Genomic DNA, 25940 nt, shown 5'->3' on the forward strand with positions numbered 1-25940 from the left:
AATGGAATCTGGTCAGTTCACACAAGAACCTGTACACAAATAGACATTTTATTTGTAGTAGTCAGGAACTGTCTTTCAACATCTGAATGGTTAAACTGCAGAAAATACATACCATGGAATACAATTTTAAAAGTGAACTATCGATACACAGCAACTTGGACGAATCTTTAGGAATTTATGCTTAATGATCCCTAAGGTTACATATTGTATGATCCTATGTATATAGCATTTTTTTAATGACTTAATTTTAGAAATGGAGGGCAGATAAGTTGTTTGCCAGGGGTTAGAGAAGGAGATGGGTGTGGTTATAAAAGGACAACATGGGGAATCTTTGTGATGTTGAAACTGTTCAGTATCTCGACTGTAGTGGTGGATACACAAACCTAAAAGGTGATAAAATTGTATGGAACATACTATACACACATATACACAAATATGAGTACAAGTAAAACTGGAGAAATCAGAATAAGATCAGTGGACTATATCAATGTCAGTATGCTCATTGTGATGTGCTATAATTTTGGAAAATGTTGCCATCAGGGGGAGCTGGACAACGTGTTCAGGGGACCCCTCTGTGTGGTTTCTTACAGCTGCATATGAATCTATAACTATCTCAATAAAAACTTAAGTTAAAAAGAATAAGATAGCTCTGGTACCTTTGCAGAAAATAGACTATAGACTATATGGGCATTAGAGTGGGAGGAGGAGCCCCGGTTAGGAGGAGATTGCAGTGGTCCAGGAATGATATGTTGATGACTTGCACCAGAGTGGAAGCAGTGGAGATGGTAAGTCCATGATGTTTTAAAGATAGAGCCAAATGTTTGATGGATCAGATGCGGAGTGTGAGAGAAGTCAAAGTTAACTCCAAAATTTGTGGACTGAGCAACGAAAAGAATGGAGTTGCTGTTTATTAAATGATAAAAACATGGCAAGAGCAGGTCTGGGGGAGAAAATTAAGAGTCTGTTTTGTTCATTCACATTTGAGATACCTGTTAGCCGTCCAAGTAGAGATGTTACATAGGTAGTTATTTTTAAGTCTGGAGTTGGGGAGAGAGGTCCAAATTGGAGATACAAATCCAAGAGTTGTCAATGTATGAAATCACCTAGGGAGTGAATATAGAAAGAGAAGCTGTCCAAAGAACTTAACTCCTGGGGGCACTCCCACATTTAAAGGTAGGAAAGATGAGGAGGAACTAGCAAAGGAGAATGAGGTGGGAGAGTCAGAGAGATAAAGGGAGACCAAGAGGAAATAATGTCCCCATGGCCAAGTGAGAAAAGTGTTTTAGGATAAAGGAGGGATCTGTTGTCAGATGCTGCTTCTCGTAGGCCTCGTAAGGTGAGGACTAAGAATTGACAGCTGCCTCTGTATCTTGATTGTGGTGGTGGTTGTACCACTCTATGCATTTATCAAAGCTCACAGAACTGTACCTCAGAATGATGTACAGTTCTATATGTAATTTATAAAACGTAATAATATACTATAGATAATTAATAAAATATTTTAAAATTTAAAAAAGAAGCATTGACAGCTGGATTTGGCACCATGCAGGTCATTGCTGACAGGGTCAGTTTGGGTGGAGTAAATGCTGGGAACAAAAGCCAAATTGGAGAAGGTATAAGAGAATAAGAGGGAGGGAACTTGGGGTACCAAAAACAGTTCTTTCAAGGAATTCTGCTATAAAGAGGAGCCAAGAAATTGTCGGGAGGGGGATGCAAAGTGTCTGGAGGGGGATATGAAGTCAAAGGAATGCTTGTTTTTAATTTGGGAGGTGTGTTACAGTCTGTATGCTGATGGGCATGATCCTGTAGAAAAAGGGCCCAATTATTGAAGTGATCTTGTATAAATGAGCATGGATGGGATTTGGTCACAGGCAGTGGGATTGGCCTTAGATGAGAGTCTGGACAGTTTATCTATAAAAACAAGAGAGAAGATAGAGTATATGGGTACAAATTTAGGTCGGTTGGTAGATGTAGCAGTGGGAGCTTAGTTATCTATCCTTTTATGATTGCTTCTATATCGTCAGTGAAATATTAAGGTAGGCTCTTCATCTGAGAGTGATAGATAAGAAATATTAAAGGTCTGAGGGAAAAGAAGAAGTAAAATAGTCAGATTGTGGGAGAGTGACTGGACTAGGGAAATGCAGTGAGATTAGTAGGCAGCACTCTTTGATGTTAGTGGTGATAAATATTAAATATGGCTGGTCAGTTGGTGTGTTTTTCTCCTGCTTTAAACTGTCACCCTGGTACAGGTGAGAAGTAGGAAGAGCGTTTTAAGCAGGATTGGGGTTTTGCTAGAGGAGTTCCAGAGAATTTCCAAAGAAATTGAGAGTTATGGAGGGGTACAATTATTGGTAATGATTAGAGCTAGGTTACAACCATAGGGATGTAGAGCTGAGGTAGGGCAGAGGACGGGACCATCAGAAGAGAGAAGGTCAAGGAACTCAGAGACTAGGTGTTGAGGGTCAGCAGTGTGGATCTTGAAATCAGTGATTGCTGGGTGCCAAATTCATGATCATCTCTTCTTCAGCAGTTTGACTATAAGTATTAAAAATATTGGAGAGAAAAATAAGTTTGGAACAGTAATTGTATAATATTTTTAAAAAAATCATGACAGAACATTTGCTTGTTTCACTTTTTAGTCTCAGCTCTTTGCAAAAGATGATGCCAGAAATAGTATTAACATAGGCAGGCACTTTTGTTTAGCCTACAAATATATTTAAAGGCCATAGCCAGCAACTGTTTTATTTAGTAATTTTTAATTGGTTTATTTTGTTTCATTAATTGGTTATTATTATTATGGGTGTTCAAGATTTGTCATATGAGAACAGTTTACAATGTGGATCTCAAAACAAACGATTATGAAAATATTAACCAAGAACCATTTTTTTTTCAGACCTAGAAATAGAGGTGGCATAGGGCCATGTTCAGCTCTTCAGAAAAAATAGGTATGGAACAACAACAACAAAAATTATTAAATACTAACTGAAATTAACACAGAGGTCATCCCTTAGGGCATCTTTTGTCCTTATCTGCTTACAGCCAATCTGTGAACAAGTCCTTTTGGCTTTGCTTCTGAAATATGTCACATGTTTTTTCCCACTTCTGTCTTCACAGCTACAACTTCAAGCAAAGCCACCATTGTTTTTCACCTAGATTGCTGCTGTTAGCAGAGTCCTAGGCTGAGAGAGTTGCGAGAGACCTTTAGATCTTGGCTTAAAACTCACCTTTCAGAACAGTATCTGAACCACTTAAAGTAACTTTCCCAACCCTCACTTCTCCTATAGTATTGTCCTGGGTTTTTCCTTATCATATTTATTGCTATCTGTTATTACCTTGGTTTTTTGTTCATTGTTTTTTGTCTTTCCACCACCTTTAAACTGGAGCAAGGAACTTGTCTGTCTTGTATACTTCTTATGCCTATTGTCTGGAACAAGTCAATTCCTGGTACAGAAGATGTTCAAAAATATTTGTTGAATGACCAGTAAATATATTGGAAAACAAATAATCACCTGGGAATCTTGTGACAGAAAGAAGTTTCTGATCTGGCGGGTCAGGTTGGTTCAGTACCCAGGGGTCCTAGGAGAAGCCAGTGAGGAAAAGACACGCAGTCTTAAGCCCAGCACATCTGAAGAGTAAGGCTTGGTATCTCCCAAGGAGGAAATTCATTTCTACTCAAAAGAAAGTCAAATCATCATCAGGGGCATGTATTTAATTTCAGAGGTCTGGTGACTGATAATCAGATATTTTTCTTTAGTTTTAACTAGGGAAGATTAGACAGCAGAGAACTCTTAGCCAAAATGGTTTGACACTGAGTGAAGAAAAGATGAACAATGCAGAGGCTGTAAAGGATTAGCAGAAGTCTCAAGGACTGATTATCAGTGCCTTTTTAGTTGTGATAAGGGAAATAGAGTGAGGGAGCAAGAGAGATACTAGATACCTGGGGCAGGTAGAGGGAACTACCAAAAAAGGGAAAGGAGAGACTGATATATGATCCAATTAAATCAAGTTTGGCTTAACTATGTATAACCATGTACTGCACCTGTTGATGGCAACCCAGTAAGAAATGAGATCTAGGAGAGAATCTCTCTTCCTCAGGGGGCTTACAGTGTCCAGCAAGAGAGACAGAAGATGACCTAATTCACTGTCATTGTTGGTTTGACATGAGATAGAGGTTGTCTTTAGGAGTAGCTGGCCAGCCATCCTTGGGATAGGATTTCATGTGATGGTCCTCAGCTTTGCTTTTGCAGAGACCTGATTTCAATCCACCAATAGGTGCCTAATTTCTTAAAAAGTGACCCGTACTAACCACACTCATAAAAGACTGGTGCATAAGTCAAAACATCAGTTTATTAATCTACAGTGAGGAAGACTACATGAATAGCCAAGTTTTAATTAGAAGATTACTTGGTGTGAGCATGGAGAGGAACAAGGGGAATTGAGTGATGTAAATGTCGAATGACATCAGGCATTGGCCATCTGATGCTTCTTCAGATGGGACATATAACTGCAGTGGGAACCAGCCAATCACATCTGCTGGTCAGGATATCATGCCTCCTTTGTGCTTCATGAACATGGCCAAATCTTGCTTAATGAATCCCATCTTCTTATATCTGCCTGCTTACTGCCTTCTTTCCATGGTTATGTTACCATCATTCTATAGTCATTTGTTCTATCTACTTTTTTGGGAAACATTCTCTTGTTGTATGTTGATCTTATCAGTTGAAGATACTAATCTTTCCTGGGGGTCCGATCAAACAGGAGAGCAGGGAAAATTTCAGGGAAGATATGTATGACATTTTAGCTAGGCCTTGAAGAATATGTAGGGGTTTGAGGACAGAGGTAAATGAGAAAGAGTGCATGCATTGTGGAGAGAGGGAATGAAATAAGCAAATGGCCTAGAGACCTAAAACTTTGGGGCCTATTTGGCCTATAGACTATATGATGGTGAGCAGCCTGAGATAATACTATAATAGAAAGCTAGCTGGGACCTGGTTGTGAACTACATATATCATGCTGAGGAATTTGGACTTTATCTTGTAGGTCAGGGCTTGGCAAACTTTTTCTTTGAAGGGCCAGATAGTAAATACTTTAGGCTTTACAGACCATATGGGTCTGTGTTGCATTTATTCAACTTTGCCATTGTAGCACAAGAGCAGCCATGGACAATACGTAAGTGAGTGAATGGCACTATGTTCCGTTAAAACGTCATTTACAGCCATAGGCAGCAGGCCGAGTTTGGCCCACTGACACTGTACTTTGCCTAACCCCACTGAAGGTACTATGAGTCTATTTTAGATTTTTGAACTAGAGGACAACATGATCACATGTGTGCATTTAAGAGAGAACAGATAAGAGTCTGAACTCTGAGCCTGCCCTGTTGAAATAGTGATGAAATGGGGGTTAACACCTCATATTTTGAGAGAATGTAACTTTGAATCACGTAATTCCAGTTTTTTTCTTAATAGTCAGTGTCAAGACCTTACTCTATAAAAAAATGTGAAACTGAAGGCAAATAAGTGGAGATTGGTTAAATAGAGAAGTATTTCTCTTAAAAAATTGTTGTGGATCCTAGTGTTAATTGATTTTCATGAAAACTAAATTGGCATCGATGGGAATATGGTACTGACTGCTTCAGTACAAGTTCTCTCTGAGTTCACTGTGCCTCTCTGACCATCTACCATGTGCAGGTAAAGCTCTTCTACTGTTTTTCTTTTTTGTACAGATTTTTAAACATTTTATTTATTTATTTTTGGCCGCATCGGGTCTTAGTTACAGCACACGGGATCCTCGTTGCAGTATGCTGTATCTTTCGTTGCAGCGTGCGGGCTTCTCTCTAGTGGCATGCTGGTTTTTCTCTCTCTAGTTGTGGCGCGTGGGCTCCAGAGTGCGTGGGCTCTGTAGTTGAGGCATGTGGGCTCTGTAGTTAAGGCGCATGGGCTCAGTAGTTGCAGCGCATGGGCTTAGTTGCTCCGCAGCATGTGGGATCTTAGTTCCCTGACCAGGGATTGAACCTGTGTCCCCTGCATTGGAAGACGGATTCTTGACCAGCGGGGAAGTCCCCTTCTACTATTTTTCTATGTTTGAATCTCAGAGAAACCTTTGGTTACGTAGTGCTGTGTCTCCATTTTGTGCAAGTGCATCATTTAGGTATTAAGACTGCCTCTGTATTAGTTTAGAACAATTAAGGCAGTTCTACCTGGTGCTGATGCAATGATAAATATAAATGTAAATATGGCATCTGAAATCTCACAACAGTGCTTCATTTAAAGTGATCCCAAAGATCTAGAATACAGCTATTTAAAAAGTATCTAAATAGAAAGCTAAAATTTAAAACATCTGTGAAATGAGATGGCTGAGAATCCACCTGGAAATTAACAGGGTCCTGAAAGTCTTGTGTGAAAAATAAGGAGGATTCTAGAGACTAGTAATACATGAAAAGGAAGTTGGTTAATGGAATGAAAGCTTTTGGCCCAGAATACTCCAGGAGTTTCCTTATGTTCCTCGGTATTGCCTCCGCTAACTGAAATCCCGTGAAGCAGTGACAGAGTGAAAAGGAAAGCATACCACGGCAACAGTTCCCATAGACTCTGGGGACTATTTTAACAAAGTTCTTCAGCCAGTGGGTAGGACAAGATAGACTGCCGCAAGAATGTGAGGCCTAGTTGTCAGAATTTACAAATTTATGAAGTCAGTTCCTCTAGAGCAGTGCCTCTCAAAGCCTAGTTCCTGACCGGCTGTATCAGCACCACCTGGCAGCTGGTTAAAAATGCAGATTTTCAGCCCTACCCTATACACCTATTCAATCAGGAAACGGGGTGGGGCCCACGGGTGGTGTCCTAACAAGCCCTCCAGGGGGTTCTGATTCAGTCTAAAACATGAAAACCACTGCTCTAAAAAGTGAGTTAAGGATGGAGAATTAAACAGTCTGATCATACCAGAATTTCAAGTTAGAAGATTTTCTACATCTGCCTGAAAGTTTACCTAACTTATCTGGCAAAACTAACTTTTGCTTATATACAACCTTTAGAAAAAAAAAAAGACTGAGAATATTATGCTTAAAAAAATCTATTCCTGTGCTGTGTAGATTATGAAGTGTATTTTTATGAAATGTATTTTACATTAGCTTGGAGATGAAAAAAAGTTCTTGTAGACCCAGTGTAGATTTAAGATAACTTTTGTAGCACACTGGTTGAAACCATTCAGAATTTGTTCCCCTTCCAAGATGCAGATGGCAGAGGACAAGCAAGAGAGGACATGTTATCCATGGGACAGAAAGCAGAGCAAAGCACGGCTTCCAGAGCTTCCCTTCTTAAGGAGTTCTGAGCTTCTCTTGCTAATACTTGGCACAGTGTCAGCACACAGATAATCCTCAGTAAAGGATGAGAGTTGAGAGAGAAGGTACAATCAAGTTAGAGACTCTGAGCATGTGAACACTTGTGGTGAGTTTTGAGCAGCATTAAATAGGATGAGCAGCAGTTGTTTGCTTTTTACTGAAGCAGTATTGAAGCTTCTGGGAAACTCTGGTATAGTACCTGGAAGTTCTTGGCAAGATCTCATAATCCGAACTTGAAGGAAATGCCTTTCCATTGCTTTGAAAAGGAAAAAAACAAGCCAAAGAAGTAAATTCCTTAAATAATTAAATGAAAATAATTAAATGATATGTTTCTCCCTGGAAATACCTTAATAAACTAATGAGTTAAAAGAAAATGGAAGAGATTTTTAACATATAACTGACAAGATTAGTATCCAGAATATAGTAAAGAGCATCTATTTTTTTTTAAAGATAATATAAAAATGGGCAAAGAGGGCTTCCCTGGTGGTGCAATGGTTAAGAATCCGCCTGCCAGTGCAGGGGACACAGGATCGACCCCTGGACCGGGAATATCCCACATGCCGCAGAGCAACGAGCCCATGCGCCACAACTACTGAGCCTGCGCTCTAGAGCCTGGGAGCCACAGCTACTGAGCCCTCCTGCCACAACTACCGAAGCTCATGTGCCTGGAGCCTGTGCTCTGCAACAAGAGAAGCCACTGCAATGAGAAGACCGCGCACCTCAACAAAGAATAGCCCCTCACTCGCTGCAATGAAGACCCGACGCAGCCAAAAATAAATAAACTAAATAAATTTATTAAAAAAAAAACGGACAAAGATTCTTCACAGACTAAGGAATACCACTATGTCTAAGTGACTAAGGCCAAGAACGTATGAAAAGATACTCAACCTCATCATAACTCAGCAAAATGCAAATTAAAACCACAATGAAATATCATTTCACATCCACCAGAATGGGCAAAAAAACCCCACAACAACTGATAATATCAACAATCAGCAAGGATGAACAACATGAAATTGTCATGCATTGAATCTTCTAGGAATGTGAATTGGTACAACCACTTTGAAAATCGTTTGACGTTACCTAGTAAACTTGAGTAATACCATACCCTTTTCCCAGCAATTCCATTCCTAGGTATGGACAACTTGGAGAAACTCTTGCACATGTATACCAGGAAATAGGTAACAGCAGAAAAGTAGAGAAGGAAAGACTACAAGTAATTCAGATGTTCATTTATATAACAGTATATGATATAGAAATGAAAATGAAAGAAGTTCAGCTCTAAGCATGAACTCAAAGCAATGCTGAGTGTAAAAACCAAGTCACAGGATACATACTGTGTGAGTCCATATATATATATATATATATGTGCAAAAATAGCAAAACTAAAACTGTTTAAAGATATGTACATTTAAGGTAAAACTGTAAAGAAAGTAAGGGAATGATTAATTCAGAATTCAGTACAATGGCTACTTCTTTGGAGGGAAGAGATGCAACTGGAAAGGGGAACGTGAGAGTACAAAGTAATGTTTTCTTTCTGAGGCTGGGTGGTGTGTTCATGGTGTTCATTTTATTGATCTTTAAGCAATACTGTAAACATGCTTTGTGTGACAGATTTTACTTTGGAATAAGGAGCCATCTCTTGGAGTAACCTGTTTAGTCACTCTAAGGACTATCATGTTCCAAACCTATAGACCCTGGGTGGCATATAACATTGCCTTTGCCCCTAACACCTCATTCCTATCATATTGCCCATTATAATACCTTATTAATAGGATGACTGTTGAATTTATGGCCCAAACTGGAACACTTGAGAGTAAAGTGAGGGGATGCTCAAAATAATATGTATTTCTTTGAAATGTTTATTGAACAAGAAGTTGGTTTTATTCTGTGTTACAAACCTCAAAAATAAATTATATTAAACTACATTAAAAACTTTTTGGATTGATTGTCCAAACATTAAAAAATAGTGAAAACTAAATAATTACTCATGGTACCTATTCATGTACTTTTATCAATTTCTTACCCTTATCTGTCTCAAATACCATATCATTGGTATTTTAATAAAGTGAGTATTTTTTCAAAATGTTCTATTTATTTTTTCTCCTAAAATTGCCTGCCACCTTCTTTATTTTATTTTTTTTAAGTGAATTATTTATGTATGTATGTATGTATGTTTGCATGGGGTCCTCATTTTTGTGCACGGACTTTCTCTAGTTGTGGCAAGTGGGGGCTACTCTTCATCGCAGTGCGCGGGCTTCTCATTGCGGTGGCTTCTCTTGTTGTGGAGCATGGGCTCTAGGTGCGTGGGCCTCAGTAGTTGTGGCGCATGGGCTCAGTAGTTGTGGCTCATGGGCTTAGTTGCTCAGTGGCATGTGGGATCTTCCTGGACCAGGGCTCGAACCTGTGTTCCCTGGATTGGAAGGCATATTCTTAAACCACTGCACCACCAGGGAAGTCCTGTGCCACCTTCTTTAAAATTGCATTTTACGGTTAATATATTTGAAAGTGCTGGTACCTTCTATTGAATCTTCTCCTCAGACTGTATTATTTTTAATTGAGAAAATTCACTCTCAGGATACTTGGCAAGCTTCTTGTCTTAAAGTTGGAAATACAAAGGATGTTTACCAAACTTAGTAATGACAACAATGATAATTATGTGTTCAAAAAAGCGAAAAAAACCAGGGTAACTGCTCAACCAATGAAGTGCCAGTAGAACAGGTGTAAGCCAGACCTGTCTTGGGCAATTACACAAAATGCCTGCAATTTAACATCTGCATAAGCACAGGTCTGATAATTTGCTTGTTATTGGTCCCAGATGCTTGCTAGCTGACAGACCCCTGTGGTGAACCTTCCTGTCTTCATAGGAGATGAAAACACATAAAAGGGTCCATAAAATGTTACTAGTTTGAGGAGGAAAATGTATTAGTTAAAATATTAAGTTGGGAAAACTTGGGAGAAGGGAGTAGAAAGTATATCCAAACTTTGAAGTGCTGGGCGTTTTACAGCCAAGAAAAATTTAGCCAAATCAGGAAGTCTAAGGATTATTTCTTATTCACATAGGAACATTTTATGAGGCAAATGATCTACATATATGGCTAGCATTTATAGAAATACTTCATTTTTACTTCATGCTTTTTGCAGTACTTATTTTAAGTATTTTTTTTTTCCTATAGAATAGTCCTGCTATATCTGGAAAGATACTGCTTTTTGAGTCGCTTCATAGCTGTTTGGGAGGGATGAACATGGTGAGGAAATGGTGAAGATCCTTTCCTACCACCAGACCCTCCTGACCAATCTTGCCAGTCAGTGGATGACATATCCCAGCATGGTTTTGAGTATTTTGCTGAAACCTTTTCAGAATGCTATGTTTTTTTCCTTTAAAAATGCCTTTTCCTAATAAGAATGCTAGTATGTGTTCGTTAGAATACATCGAATATTTCATATTTAAAAAATCAGTGCACTTTCTTCAGAATTTTCTTTTATTTCAACTTGTAACCTAGATTACTTTGCCAAATAAATGTATTGTTTTCATAATGCAACAAAATATAAATTAGAAGAAAAAATGCAAAATTTTTTTTAAATGAACCTTTTCAAAAAATGTTTTTTCCAATGGCCATTCCTCCCATGGAGAGTATATTAATATCTCCCCTATATTAATATTGAGTCAGAAAATAATGTTCTAAGCAATTTATAGGAAAACAAGCATGCCTCAAACATACTGTGCTTAAACAAAGTATTCTGGTACTGGTAGCAATCATTTGAAAGCAATTGATGGAAAAAATTATATTTTGGTACATAGTTCTTCCCCCCTAAAACTCAGTTATCAGGAATCTAAATTCTGTCAAATAGCTGTTTTAATGGATTTCAATTTTCTTCTCTCCTCCCCCTCTTTTTTCCCAGTGTGGCTTTTTGTTTTTGTTTGGTTGCTTTTTGTCAACAAAAGACAAAAGGTAAAGACATTGAATGATTCATAGGCAAGGGTAGTGTGTGATACGTAGTCAAAGAATATATGACACATGGAAATTACATTTCATTTAACCTAAAATAGATCTAACTAGGTGGGGATGACTTAATATTTTAAATGTTTTTGTTTCTTCTCTCCATAGCTTTAAGAAAAAAAATAAGAAGTCACTTCCGACTGTACTGAATAGCAAAAATTAAGTGACTGCAAACCATGGCACTATCGTTCCGGAAGGACTTAGAAAAGTACAAGGATGTTGATGAAGATGAACTCCTTGGGAATCTATCAGAAATAGAACTGAAACAACTGGAAACTGTGCTGGATGATCTTGACCCTGAGGTAGGTGCTAGGCAATAAAGAGAAATGAAATAATTTTTCAAACCCTTTGATACTAAGTAGCTGCCTTTGAACAGTTAGCTTTTCCATGACTTTTCCCTGACACTGCTGTCCCCCCCCTCCTCTTTATCCAAATGAACTTCTGGCCTCCTTTCCAGTACCCCCACTTCTGCCTGGTATCTCTAATGACATGACTGTTCTAAACTGTTTTCTCCAACATTTTTATTTTCAAACATCTCCTGAAATTTTCTTCCCTTTAAGAAATCTTTTCTCTCTGGGCTGGGAAGAATGTTTTTGGTAAAATGCAGCAGATGATTAGCTCTTTGACATACGCCAGCCTATATGCCTCTTCAGGGCTTCTGTACCAGGATGGCTGCAGTGTAGAGAGTGTCTCTAGAGGGTCCTTCATGACCTTAAATCTAATTATTACCTTTCTGAAAGATGCTGACCAAATTGGATCAAAGTGTCTAGTTATTGGTAGAATAGATCTAAGCAGACTCTGGGCAATACTGCAATCCATGTAGAGCAGACCTGAATATATGTATATATGTTTTATTTTGCAATATGGCTGTTGCTGACCTTATGCATTACATAAGGCTAAGGTGGAGACCCTTGACCCTGGAATTGTTAACCCCTGGTATGTTTGGAGCGGTTGTTGTGGCAGGGCGTGTGCGGCTGGGAGGCAGTCAGGGGAGAACACTAAGGTTGTGGCTGCTTGATCTGAAGGTAATGGCTATTTGCTAGGCTGCTTTTCTTTACCACATTTTATTATGACAAGACATTGACTTTAAAAAAAAAAAAAGACATTGACTTTTAGTGCCTTTTAAGGACTGTGGTAAGAGTTTGTTTTATGAAAGTGTTCTTGTCACTACCACACATTTATTTCCTGCTAGAAGGTTTTCTAATTTATATTGAGAATTATACTCCTTTTCTCAGCATTACTTTAGCACTTGGGTAATGTGTCAGTACCACTGATCAAATCCCTTAACCATAATGGTTACTATAAGGAAGATTTTTCAGTGCACCTGAGTCTGTGGGGTAACTCAGAATAACAGTGCTGTTTTGCATGTCACAGTGGTATCTGCTCCAGGCAATTCAGCCTATCAGACCTATTTGAATCAAATGGTAGGAGCATAAGAGTTCATCTGGTCCAGGGTTTCTCAGCCCTGGCGCTGTTGACATTTGGGGCTGGATAATTCTTTGCTGTGGGGCTGCCCTGTACATTGTAGGGTGTTTTGCAGCATCCCTGGCCTCTACTCACAACATACTAATAGAATACCCTCCTGATTTAAAATGTACCTGGTCTGGTGAGGTACCATACATGGAAAGTTCCTTGAAAGAAGAGTTTATTACTTTCAGTTCCCAACAGCAGGAGGCGCACCAAGCCACGCAGGGCCACATGGGGGAGCAGCTGGCTTGGTCAGGAGGTAGGAGTGAGGTGCAAGTGTGGCCCAGAACTTTTCTTGTGGTTTCCAAGGGAAGGAATAGGTGAGGCAGGGTGGGCAGATTTGAGCAAGTTTAGAATTGGATAGTTTGAATAATTTCAGTGGCTCTGGGCTACAGGAGTGGTCTCTAGTTGTCCAGTTCCTGGCCCTGGGCAGTTTAGGGCAGGGGAAGTATTGGCTTGGTGTGTGAAAGATGAAAGAGGTGGTCAGGGGTGTGGGCTCTGGATTGGCTGGTTTTCATATGAGAGGCACATGGCAGGGGCTGGGGGGGAGTTGTTTGCTATCCCTAGGAATTAGTTAGCCCTGGGAGGGGCAGTCTTTCCAGAATTAGCAAGGCCCCCAAGATGTCAAAGCATCATAAAATACAGAAAATTTAAAAAGTGATTAATATGCCCTCCCCCCAACTGTGACAATCAAAAATGTTTCGGGGTGTTGCCAATTGTCCCCTGGGGGATGAAAACACCCCCTGTTGAGAAACATTGATATAGCGCTTGCCCTCTGTTTCACAGATGGAAAACAAAAGTTAGGTGACTTGCCTCAGTTATTACAATTAGGGAAAGAACTGAGACTAGATCCTTTACTACCTGATTGATCCCTGGCCGAGTCTAGTGGTCTTTCTGTTAAACTACAGTGAATCCCCTTTAACTCGTGCTTTATTCTATAGGTCTAAAAGCTGATGGCTTATATTTTCTTATTTGGAAATCCATGGCCTGCTTCTTGTATGGGGAGGCTTGGGTTCTAACTTCTGGATGTATTTTGCAGACTCCCCAACCCTAGTTGTAACGTCCCTAACCTCAGATACTGTTAGTTGAGACTAGAAGAACAGTGATGTTTACTGACAGCTTGCCACTCGTTGGGTGAAGTTTTTGGAAAGTGTTTCAGTAAAGGACCAGGGGAGACAAGAGGGCCAGGGTAGCAGCAGCTACTTCAACCAGAGGAACACACTGTACCTTCCAAAGTCTCAGAAGGTAGATAAGAGAAGAGCAGATGAAGTTTGTATATGGTGCTATTTTGTTGTATTTTGGAGGGCTATTTTACTTTCCTTACTCTGCATTCAATATATTTATTTGTTAACTTAACTGTGTTTTCTCAAAACTTCTGTCTCAAAAAGACAGCCAGCCAGCTTAGGCAAAAGGTATTTTTTCATTTCTAAGACTGGGAATAAATTATTACAACAAAATTCCACTGCAAGGGAGAAGCATGTAATTTTCAGTGGCAGTCATTTTAATGAGATTTTTTATCTATTTGTTAAGTAATTATGATCCATTAACTTTCTTGATTAAAGTGTGCTTCTAATAAAGCTTAGCTCATAGCCTCCAAAGCGAGTTAGCTCTCATTTATTTTGTGGTCAAAGACTGTTTTTAAGGGCCAGGATTCCAGCTAACATATCATTTAAAACCTGTATGTTTGACATGGGCTTGAACAGGCAGGTGGTATAATGCAACTCCATTGCTTCCACCATGAAGTAGCAGTATGTATACATGTGCCTTATTGATGGTGAAGGAAAGTAACTTATATTAATTTGCCTTAACGAGCATTTTTCTTTAAAAGTATTCTCAAATCTTTATTCAATAAGTATTGGGGTGGGGGGCAACCTATAGATCTCAGGTACTATGCTAGGCTTAGGGATATGTGAGTGATCAAAACAAATGTGGTCTTTGCCCTCCTGATGTATAGTCTGGTAGGAGTGTGAGGAATTAGACATTAATCAAATAATCGTGCCATATATAAGAGCATATAATGGGAGGTCAGGAAAAGCTTTCCTTGGGGGAATGGAGCTGCAGTCTGAAAAATGAGTTGCAAAAAAGGATGGACAGAGCATTCCAGGGAAAGAAGTATATGGCAAGTACAAGGGAGGAACAAGGGCTGATGTGGTTAGAATGGGAGGGTGTGTGAGATGAGGCTAGGATAACCTTAGGGGGTGGGAGTGAAGGTTGAAGAGTATCAGCAACTGATCCAAGGAGACCAGTTGGGAGGCTAATGTAATAGTCCATCCCAGCTTGGATCATAGTGTAGACCAAAGTAATGGTATTGGAGATGGAGAAAAGTTAGACAGTTTTTAGGAAGTAAAAATGGATAGGACTTGATGGTTTGTTGAGAATGGATTCTTCATGTACAAGTCTTGTCTTGATTTCAAAGTCTGAGGGTAGAAATCTTGTGTTTCTTTTTTATATTCCTATAGACAATTTTGTGTTGTAGAAGCATTTTTGGTGAATGGTTAGGAAAAACCTCTTTTGTATTTCATCTTGATAGGTGAGCTTTCTGTGTTATGCATACAGCATTACATGAGGAAAACACAAAGGCGAATTTTATGAAAATTATTGTGGATTTCAGCAAATGGCCAAAGTTGAAGTGCCATATTTTCTAGTTATAAAATGTGTATTTCTCATTATCATTATCCATACAAGATCCCTCTTTGTAATGAAAAATGATCTTATAACACCTAGGAGATTCAGCATCCTTGCCAATATTGTGAGGTGTTGTAGAACAGAGTTGGCCCTTTTGTGTAACTTTTCTGGCCGCCTCCCATTTTCAAAGCAAAGAATACTTGGGAATTGTGAGACAAGGTAGTATCACGATACTCTTCGGTTTTTGACAAGCAAAAAGATGCAGCTCACATTGTTTAGTCACCGCTTGTTATTCCTGGGCTTAGTGAAAATACAGAGTAGGGACTAAAAGAGACAACTTTAGTCCATTGCCTCTCACCCCTCCCCCACTCTCAGTTACTCCATGCACTCAAAAAGGCTGTACCTAGGTGGAAACCTAGGGATATAACTCTTGCCGTGAGAGTCTCTGAGTGTCTTGAGTAGCAATGACGGTGGTTGCTGCAGATACGTCCTAGTGCTGATATATACACACATACATACACACAGAAATTGAACCTTTGCATTTAAACACAAACAAGTAAACATTAATATCCTGATAGCCTACTGTATGATGTACATGTTTTTCTTCTGAGAAAGTCTTTATGATGAAATAGCAGACATTATGAAGGACTATGATGTATATAGTCATTTAACGTTCTTTTGCAGTGGAATTATTTTCTATGTATACATATATGCTGAGCTGTTATTAAGCATTACAAACTATTTTTCATTACTGTCCCAGGATACTTAAAAAGTAAAGGGTGTTTCCTGCTAGTAGAATACTTTCTGAAGAAAAGGTGAATGTGCCTATTTTAATAATAATGTAAGTGAATTCTACCTAATTTTAAAAAACTTTGTTTGGAACACTTTTATGTTGCTGCCCTAAAACCCTGTAATGAAGTCTTTAATGCCTACATCCCATTCTAGTCTATAAATCTTTCTTAGATGGTAACATCTGGACGTATATAGCATTATGATTCTTGCTGGTCATAATGGCCGATTCATTCTCTTTGGCAGAATGCCCTTCTGCCTGCAGGGTTCCGGCAGAAGAACCAGACATCAAAGTCTGCCACAGGGCCATTTGATAGAGAACACCTCCTTTCATATCTGGAGAAGGAAGCTTTGGAGCACAAGGACAGGGAAGACTATGTGCCTTACACTGGAGAAAAAAAAGGTAAGCACGAATTTTGAAGTCATTATTTGACAGCACTTGATTTTTCTTCTTACAGGTAGGACTGGAGAAAATATTTTTAAAGGTGCATCGTTGATAGCCTCAAAGATATGATACTGTTGACTTTAAAAATTATTAGGGGACTTTCCTGGTGGCGCAGTGGTTAAGAATCCTCCTGCCAATGCAGGGGACATGGGTTCGAGCCCTGGTCTGGGAAGATCCCACATGCTGCGGAGCAACTAAGCCTGTGTGCCACTACTACTGAGCCTGCACTTTAGAACCCACGAACCACAGCTACTGAAGCCCGCATGCCTAGAGCCCGTGCTCCAAAACAAGAGAAGCCACTGCAATGAGAAGCCCATGTACTGTAGCGAAGAGTAGCTCCCGCTCGCCACAACTAGAGAAAGCAAGTGCACAGCAACGGAGGCCCAACACAGCCAAAAATAAATAAATAAAATAATTATTAGGTAATTTGGGCACTTCCTTTACATTCACCTACTTGGCCAATAAGTTCCTTGTTAATGATCTGTTAGTGGGGTTTTATTACACAGTGATTTTTAGTTCTCTTTAGAATTCTTTAGTTCTCAACTGTAACAAATATTAAAAGTGTACTGAGGTAAAATTTTAAATGCACTACTGTATTACAAAATGCAGTGATGTCAAAGTGCCACTCAATTCTAACTCCTGTCTTTAAAGTGGAATGCCATAAAAGAATTCAGGACATATTTTCAAAGACTCTTACCCTACAGCCTTCCTTATTAATTGTGATTCATAACCATTATAATTATAATTGTCAGTGCTTCATAATCATTACTTTCAGGAAATTCTTCTAGTCCAAGTCCTTCCCATTGCAGATTTTTTTTTTAATTTATTTTATTTATTTATTTTGGCTGTGTTGTGTCTTCATTGCTGTACTCAGGCTTTCTCTAGTTGTGGTGAACAGGGGGCTACCCTTCGTTGCAGTGTGTGGGCTTCTCATTGTGGTGGCTTCTCTTGTTGCAGAGCACGGGCTCTAGGTGTGTGGGCTCAGTAGTTGTGGCTTGCAGGCTCTAGAGCTCAGGCTCAGTAGTTGTGGCAGACGGGCTTAGTTGCTCCGCAGCATGTGGGATCTTCCCGGACCAGGGATCGAACCTGTGTCCCCTGATTTGGCAGGCGGATTATTAACCACTGTGCCACCAGGGAAGCCCCCCATTGCAGATTTTGACCTTAGCTAGCCTCAGTGGAGAAGGAGGACAGCTATAATTTTAAAAGCTGTCTATATAATAACATTTAACATGAAGTAGGTTAAATTTCTCAGCTTTCAATACAGGTTGGCCTAAGAAGCCAGATTCTGCTTGCACTCCTATTTAAAATGCTGTGCATGGAACACTGGGGAATGGTGGCAGCAGTAGAGTTGATCTTCAGCTCTTCCAGGCACTGGTTTTACATCTGAATCCTTAGTAGGCCAGGCGGAGAGAATGGTTAGAGCATAGTGCTTTTTCCTAGTAAGGCTTTAGCTTTTTATTTGGGAAGGAAGCCCTTCTGGCCACAACTCTGTTACATGGCTATCCCTTAGTTGCAGGGGAAGGTGGAAATTCATTTTAGTATTCCCACCTCTGTAATAGACGAAGGTTGTGAATGGCTTTTGAGTAGGTATTCCACAAGGTCTGCCCATGCCTTTTCAAAATTATCATCCCTAACCCCTCTGCTCTTTTTATCGACCCCACTTCCCCTTATCTCTTGTTGAGAATCACTACCTTAGATACTTGTATTAGTCAGGGTTCTCCAGAGAAATAGAACCAAAAGGGTGTGTGTGTGTGTGTGTGTGTGTGTGTGTGTGTGTGTGTGTGTGTGTGTGTGTGTGTGTGTGTGTGTGTAGAGAGAGACAGATTTATTTATTCATTCATTTGTTCATTCCTTTTTGTAATAATTGAGGTATAGTTGATGTACAGTTTATAAGTTTCAGGTATACAACACAGTGATTCACATTTTTAAAGGTTATACTTCATTTAGTTATTATAAAATATTAGCTATATTCCCTGTGCTGTACAGTATATCCTTGTACCCTATTTATTTATTTATTTTTAAATATGTATTTATTTAGGCTGCGCCAGGTCTTAGTTGCGGCACACAGGATCTTTAGTTACAGCATGTGGACTCTTAGTTCCGGCATGCATGTGGGATCTAGTTCCCCGACCAGGGATCAAACCCAGGCCCCTTGCATTGGGAGCTCGGGGTCTTACCCACTGGACCACCAGGGAAGTCCCTATCCTATTTATTTTATACATAGTGGTTTGTACCTCTTAATACCCTATCCCTATTTTGCCCCCGCCCCCTTTCCTCTCCCCCTGGTAACCACTAGTTTGTTTTCTATATCTGTGAGTCTATTTCTTTTTTGTTGTATTCACCAGTTTGTTTTATTTTTTAGATTCCACATATAAGTGATAACATGCAGTATTTGTCTTTCTCTGTCTGACTTATTTCACTAAGCATAATACCATCCAAGTCCATCCATGTTGTTGCAAATGGCAAAATTTCATTCTTTTTAATGGCTGAGTACTATTCCATTGTACATACATACCACATCTTTTTTATCCGTTCATCTGTTGTTGGACACTAAGGTTGCTTCCATATCTTGGCTATTGTAAATAATGCTGCCATGAACACTGGGTTCATGTACCTTTTTGAATTAGCGTTTTTGTTTTCTTCAGATGTATACACAAGACTGGAATTGCTGGATCATATGGTAGTTCTATTTTTAGTTTTTTGAGGAACCTCCATACTGTTCTCCACAGTGGCTGCACCAATTTACATTCCCACCAAGGGTTCGTTTTCTCCACGTCCTCACCAACTTTTGTTATTTGTGGGTTTTTTTGATGATAGCCGTTCTGACAGGTGTGAGGTGATATCTCATTGTGGTTTTAATTTGCGTTTCTCTGGTGATTATGACGTTGAGCACCTTTTTGTGTGCCTCTTGGCCGTCTCTTTGGAAAAATATCTCTTTAGGTCTTCTGCCCATTTTTTAATCAGGTTGTTAGTTTTTTTGATGTTGTGTTTTATGAGCTGTTTATATATTTTGGGTATTAACCACTTATCAGTCATATCATTTGCAAGTATTTTTTCCCATTCAGTAGGTTGTCTTGGTTTCCTTTGCTGTGCAAAAAGCTTTTAAATTTAATTACATCCCGTTTGTTTATTTTTGCTTTTCTTTTGCCTTAGGTGACAGATCCAAAAAAATACTAAGATTTATGTCAAAGAGTGTTCTGCCTATGTTTTCTTCTAGGAGTTTTATGGTTTCAGGTCTTACATTTAGGTCTTTAATCCATTTTGAGTTTATTTTTGTATATGGTGTTAGAGAATGTTCTAATTTCATTCTTTTACATGTAGCTGTCCAGTTTTCCCAGCACCACTTATTGAAGAGACTGTCTTTTCTCTATTGTATATTCTTGCCCCCTTTGTCATAGATGAGTTGACCATAGGTGCATGGGTTTATTTATGGGCCCTCTATGTGTCATGTTCCTCAGGCCAAGCCTTAAAAGCCATGTTACAGTATTGTAGACATGAAGAAGGGCAAGTTTACCTTCAACAACTGGAGAACTTTGGTTGCAGAGCTCTGTTTTGAAATACAGCTAAAAGACGGCTCTTGACTTCTTAAAGCCACCCTGGAGCTCAGTCTTAAATTGGTTGGCCTTGGTTATTCGTAGTCACTAATATGCCTTCCTTTCTTTGGGTCTCATCCCCAAGATTTTGATCACATTCCAGAAGACCCTCAGAATAATTCATGTACATCGTATTAACATTCCTTCCAATCAAGCTAAATGTGAATCCCCTCCTTAGCTCTGAGAATTCAGAAGCTTGTTTTTTTAAGCTGCCGCTCCAATGACCCTTTACCTGAACACCTGGGTTGAGTACAAGGTTTCTCACTTAATGGCTTATTTCACAGGAGATAGACTTTCAGATGGAGGATGCCTTCCCAGACAGAAGAGTTTCTCCTGGTTCTTCTTAAAACAGTTTGCAAACCTGTTAAGAAATAAAAGCATTTTCCTTTTTTGGTGTGCTCAGACTAGTTAGAATCTGTAAAATGTGCCATTGTTCTCTAAACTAAATCATTTTTCATACTAAGATGACTGGTTTCAGAGTTCAGTCCCCAATGGCAGTATTAGTTTTCTGTACCAGGGAATGTTATAGCGATTCACTCAGTTCCTTGAACTCCTTCCAAGTTATATGCCAGAATCTCATAGGGATCTCTCATTGTAAATTATTTTTAAAGATGACTACTCAATTCTCTTTTAAAAGAAAAATTGGGAACCACTAAAAGGAATAGTTATCCAACTACTTTCTTATATTCTGAGACTGAATGATGATTAATTATACTTGTTATTTTTTAACTTAAAGACACACTCCTTCCGGAGCTAAAATTATACAGAACTGGTATGACAAAAGGGAATACCCATAAAACTGAAAATTGGACATTTCATGATTTTTCTTTTTGACCATGAACAAAAACTACACACTCATGCCAAATTTCATCTTTCTAGATCATCTCTGACTGCCTCGAAAAGGCACTTGAGGGTTGTTATTATAGAGATATATTAGTAATTTCATTTTGTGATTTGTGAAATGGTTGTTTATAATTGTACATTTTACAGAATTAAAAGCATATGTCAACATCTGAGAAGGAGGAATTCATCCTAATTAGGTGAAATTCAAGGCATTATGTCTTCGATGCATTTTGGGAACATTTTGTCCTACAGTAATAAATGTTCTCCTTTTAATAACTGTAATTTTGTTGACAGCAAAAAAGAAGGTATTAGGCAGCTAATAAGGCACAGCTGAGAAAAGATATATTAAGGATTGTTTTTAAGTGCATTGTTTACAGTAGAATCCACAATATACATCTGTTAAGTTCATCTAAATCTAACAAGCTCATGGTAGGAATGGTATCATGGTATCAAGTAATCTTGGTAGAGATTAATGGAAATGTCTTTGCTATGAGCCTACTGTGTTCAAAATGTTGAGAAACTAAGTGTTTAAGAAAATTAAAACAATAAGATAATTGCAATATAATGTTCCTTTTGCTTGAAGATATAATATTAAAATGTTGGGAAGCTTTTTACCCTTTTCTCCTTGAAATGTTGCAGAAGATGTAACTGAGGCATAGACCAAGGGTGAAGGAGAGTATTTATCCAGCTCTTTCTCATTCCTGAGAATGGTGAAAATGCAGAGTTCTGACTGGTTATTATTTCTCATCATATTTTTACATATCTTGAATATTCTGTCTCCAGGATAGATAAGGCTCAGAGCCTTGCCATGGATTTGACACTTAGAGAAATAATTGGGCCCAGTTTTTAATACTTCTTACTGACTCTCATTTTGCTTTGCTTTGCCAGGAGTCTTCCTCCCCACGTCTAACATCACACTTTACCCTTACCTAGCCTAAGACTTTTTTTCCCCTCATTGTCCCTTATTTCATAGACTAGAGCCTGCTGTACCTTGTACACTCTCTCCTATGCACCACCAAAGAACCCCTCCCTTCGAGCCACTGACACTCCTAGGTTGGGCTCCTCCCCTCCTTGAAGAGCATGCCTGTGCTCCCAGTTGGCCCTTGGGGTAGAGCCACCTATTCTTTCTGGTGGTTTCCTTTCCCCTCCTGGATAAAGGAATGCCCTTGGGTTTTCTTCCCAGGAATCTCCTATGCCCTGCTCTGCTTAACTAAAGGTGAATTTAACCAGATTGCCTTAAAGTAAGGGTTCTCATATACTTTCTAGATTATTTATTCACAGTTCCCTTAGCCTTCCAGAAAACTTACTATAGTCACTCTTCTGAAAGATGCTTCCCTCATCTTTCTGAGTACATGATTTCTTTTTGGAGGAAAGGCAGACTTGATTCCTTAAACCAGAAGGATCATAGTTATAAACTGCCTAAATCAGCAGGATTATGTAACTGCGAGTGTGCAGTTGGTTTCCACTACATTCAAGATAAAGACTGGATCTATTTTTGTACTCAAATTTCATAAATTCTAAATGTCCTTTATATACCTCTAAAAAGTGGTCTTATCAGGCACTGATACGCAGACTGGGCTATTTAAATTAGTCATGCAGATGCAGGCATCTCCTTTGGAGACTAGTCACTGTATCTTTTGAATGATTCACTCACTACTCCTTTGGGGTGGGGAGTTAGCCTGATGGATTGTTCATGTTTTATGGGAAACTTTCCCTGCATAAACATACCCACTCTGGATATTCCTGTCCCTCCAACATGTCTGTATATAATTTGCATACCACAGAAGTTTGATTTTAATTGTTCGACAATCATACACTGTGAGGCTCTGTTATTAGGGTTTTTATTTTTTAATAGATCTTTATTGGAGTATAATTGCCTCACAATACCGTGATAGTTTCTGTTGCACAACAAAGCGAATAAGCCATATGCATACACATGTCCCCATGTGTGCTTCCTGGACTTGGGTGACTATTTCCATTCCCATGTTAGGGAAGTTTTCAACTATAATCTCTTCAAATATTTTCTCAGACCCTTTCTTTTTCTCTTCTTCTTCTGGGACCCCTATAATTCGAATGTTGGTGCATTTAGTGTTGTCCCAGAGGTCTCTGAGAGTGTCTTCAATTCTTCTCATTCTTTTTTCTTTATTCTGCTCCTAGGCAGTTATTTCCACCATTTTGTCTTCCAGCTCACTTATTTGTTCTGCCTCCGTTATTCGGTTATTGATTCCTTCTAGTGTATTTTTCATTTCAGTTATGGTGTTGTCCATCTGTTTGTTTGTTCTTTAGTTCTTCTGGATCTTTGTTAAACATTTCTTGTATTTTCTCAATCCATGCTTCCATTCTATTTCCGAGATTCTGGATCATCTTTACTATCATTACTCTGAATTCTTTTTCAGGTAGATTGCCTAGTTCCTCTTCATTTGTTTGGTCTTGTAGGTTTTTACCTTGCTCCTTCATCCGTGACATATTTTCTTGCCATCTTTTTTTTTTTTTTTTTTTTTTTAATGAATGGGATTATGTTCCTGTTTTACTGGTTGTTTGGCCTGAGGCTTCCAACACTGGAGTTTGTAGGCTATTGGGTAGAGCTGGGTCTTGGTGCTGAGAGAGGAAGTCTGTGAGATCTCACTCCGATGAATATTCCCTGGAGTCTGAAGGTGTCTGTTAGTCCAGTGGTTCAGACTCAGAGCTCCCACCGCAGGAGCTTCCACCCGACCCCGTGCTAGCAAATCAAGATCCTGCAAGCCGCATGGGGTGCCGAAAAAAAAAAGAACAATAACAACAAAAAAAAATTAGACTAGGAAACTAACAGATATGTTAGAAAGGATGTAAAAATAAAAATATAGATGAATCAACAAGTGGAAGGTACATCAGTACCACAATAGTAAAAAAAGAGGAGGACGGAAAAGAAAAATAATAATAAGAGGAGCGGGGGAAGGCCTTGGCTGTGGAGAGCAGGGCCTAAGCAAGGGCGAGGTTTGGGTGGTGGGCAGGGCCAATGCTCAGGACCCACAGCACTGGAAAAGGCCCTGGGGGCTGTGTGGGGTGGGGCTTAGGCTCAAGGAACTGAAGGGTCCCAGTCTCAGAGGGCAGGGGACCTCACCTGGGAGTGCAGCAGGCTTCCTGGGCTCGAGTGGGTGGGGCAAATGCCCTCCTCTCCTCTCCTGCTCCTCCGGTCTGGGGTGTGGGAGGGCCCCTCCCACCTGCGTCTCCTGATCTCCCTGGCCTCCCTCCTATGCCCCCAGGACCCATGTGGCCTGGAGGGGGCTTTGAAAAGGTGGGGAACCGGCTTGGGAGCTCAGCAGGCTCCCTGGCCCCAGTGGTGCAGGCGATCACCCTCCACTCCTCTCCCGCTCTTCCCAGAGAGTCCCTCCCACCTGCCTCTCCTGATCTCTCCAGCTTCAGGGTTGCCGATCTTGTCTGGCCTCTACTTCTCCTCCCCCCTAAGTCCCCCTACATCCTACTGGTTCACTCTGGGGTTCCTCCCATCTCCTTGGGGGTTAGAGTCCTCCATCAGCGGCCGGCACATGCCCTAGTTGTGGGGAGACGCTAACTCCTTGTCCTCCCACACCACCATCTTGACTCCTCCCCCCATGTTTTTTCTTTTTAGTTGATTTAAGCTTGTATATCCTCTTGATGCATTGCCTATTTTATCATTATGGAATGACCTTCTTTATCCCTGGTAATATTCTTTGCTCTGAAATCTACTTTGTCTGATATTAATATAACCGATCTTGCTTTCTTCAGATTAGTGTTAACATAGTATATCTTTTCTATTTGTCCCGTCAGTTCTTTGTTCTCTTTCCAACTTTTTGTTTGTTTGTTTCATATCTTCCATGTCTCTATATAACATTTTGAACATACGGAATATAATTATAATAACTGTTTTAATATCCTTACCTGCTGATTTTATCATCTGTCATTGCTAAGTCAGTTTTGATATATTGATTTTTTTTTTTTCTCTTCCTTACGGGTCGAATTTCCCTGCTTCTTTGCGTGCTGGTAATTTTTTTATTGGATACCAGACATTATGAATTTTAACTTTTTGGATGCTGGATATTTTGATACCCCTATAAATAGTCTTGAGTTTCATTCTGAGACAAGATTAAGTTATATGGAAACAATTTGGTCATTTGATCCTTTAGGGTCTTGCTTTTCAGATTTGTTAGGTGGGACTGCAGCAGTTCGGTCTAGGGCTCATTATTTCTCCATTACTGAGGCAAGACTCTCCTGAGTTCTCTACCCAGTGCCCTGTGAATTATGAGGTTTTCCAGTCTGGCTGGTGGGAGCACGTTCTATTCCCAGGCCTGCACGAGCCTGTGCACTGTTATTTCTGATTTTTTCAGATGGTTTTTTTCCTTCGCCCAAGGTAGTTTCATCATACACATGTGCTGCTCTGCTGAACGCTAAAAGGCAGCCCTCTGCAGGTCTCCAGAGTGCACTGTTTAACTCTGTCCTCTCTGGCACTCTGTTCTATAAACGCTGGCTGCCCTTGTCTTTCTGGACCTCAGCTGTGTCTCTTTGGTTCAGGTAGTTCCCCAGGCTCTGCCTGGGTTCTGTTCTCTGTGCTGCAGCCTGGGCAGTTTTCTCCAGGCAGTAACCTGGGCAGTCATGGAGCTCACCTTGTTTCTCATCTCTCAGGAATCACTGTTCTTTTTTGCCTGATGATCAGTGTCTTGTAAACTTTCTTATATTTTGTCCATTTTGGGGTTGTTTCAGTCATGGGTAAATCCTGACCCTATTACTCCATCTTGGCCAGAAGTGGAAGTCTCCAGAATCATATACAATAGATATCCTGTTTCCCCAACTAGAGTATAAGCTCCTCAAAGTAAAGAATCTCATATTTC

The 25940-nt window shown here is 39.7% G+C and overlaps 1 protein-coding gene across 2 annotated transcripts in view; it reads left to right on the forward strand.

Annotated features, from left to right (window-relative positions):
• Positions 1 to 25940, forward strand: part of TMOD3 (tropomodulin 3) — an 84901-nt gene that overhangs the window by 27947 nt on the left and 31014 nt on the right. Inside the window, exons 2-4 of one of the 2 annotated variants that reach the window (XM_067747211.1) lie at positions 2894 to 2945; positions 11443 to 11636; positions 16462 to 16618. In XM_067747211.1, the coding sequence (XP_067603312.1) occupies positions 11511 to 11636; positions 16462 to 16618 (283 nt within the window). In that variant the 5' untranslated portion in view covers positions 2894 to 2945; positions 11443 to 11510. The remainder of the gene's footprint in view (positions 1 to 2893; positions 2946 to 11442; positions 11637 to 16461; positions 16619 to 25940) is intronic. The other variant, XM_067747204.1, reaches the window with a different exon arrangement.

The sequence above is a fragment of the Pseudorca crassidens genome, chromosome 1 (genome assembly GCF_039906515.1).
Source record: "Pseudorca crassidens isolate mPseCra1 chromosome 1, mPseCra1.hap1, whole genome shotgun sequence".
Lineage (NCBI taxonomy): Eukaryota > Metazoa > Chordata > Mammalia > Artiodactyla > Delphinidae > Pseudorca > Pseudorca crassidens.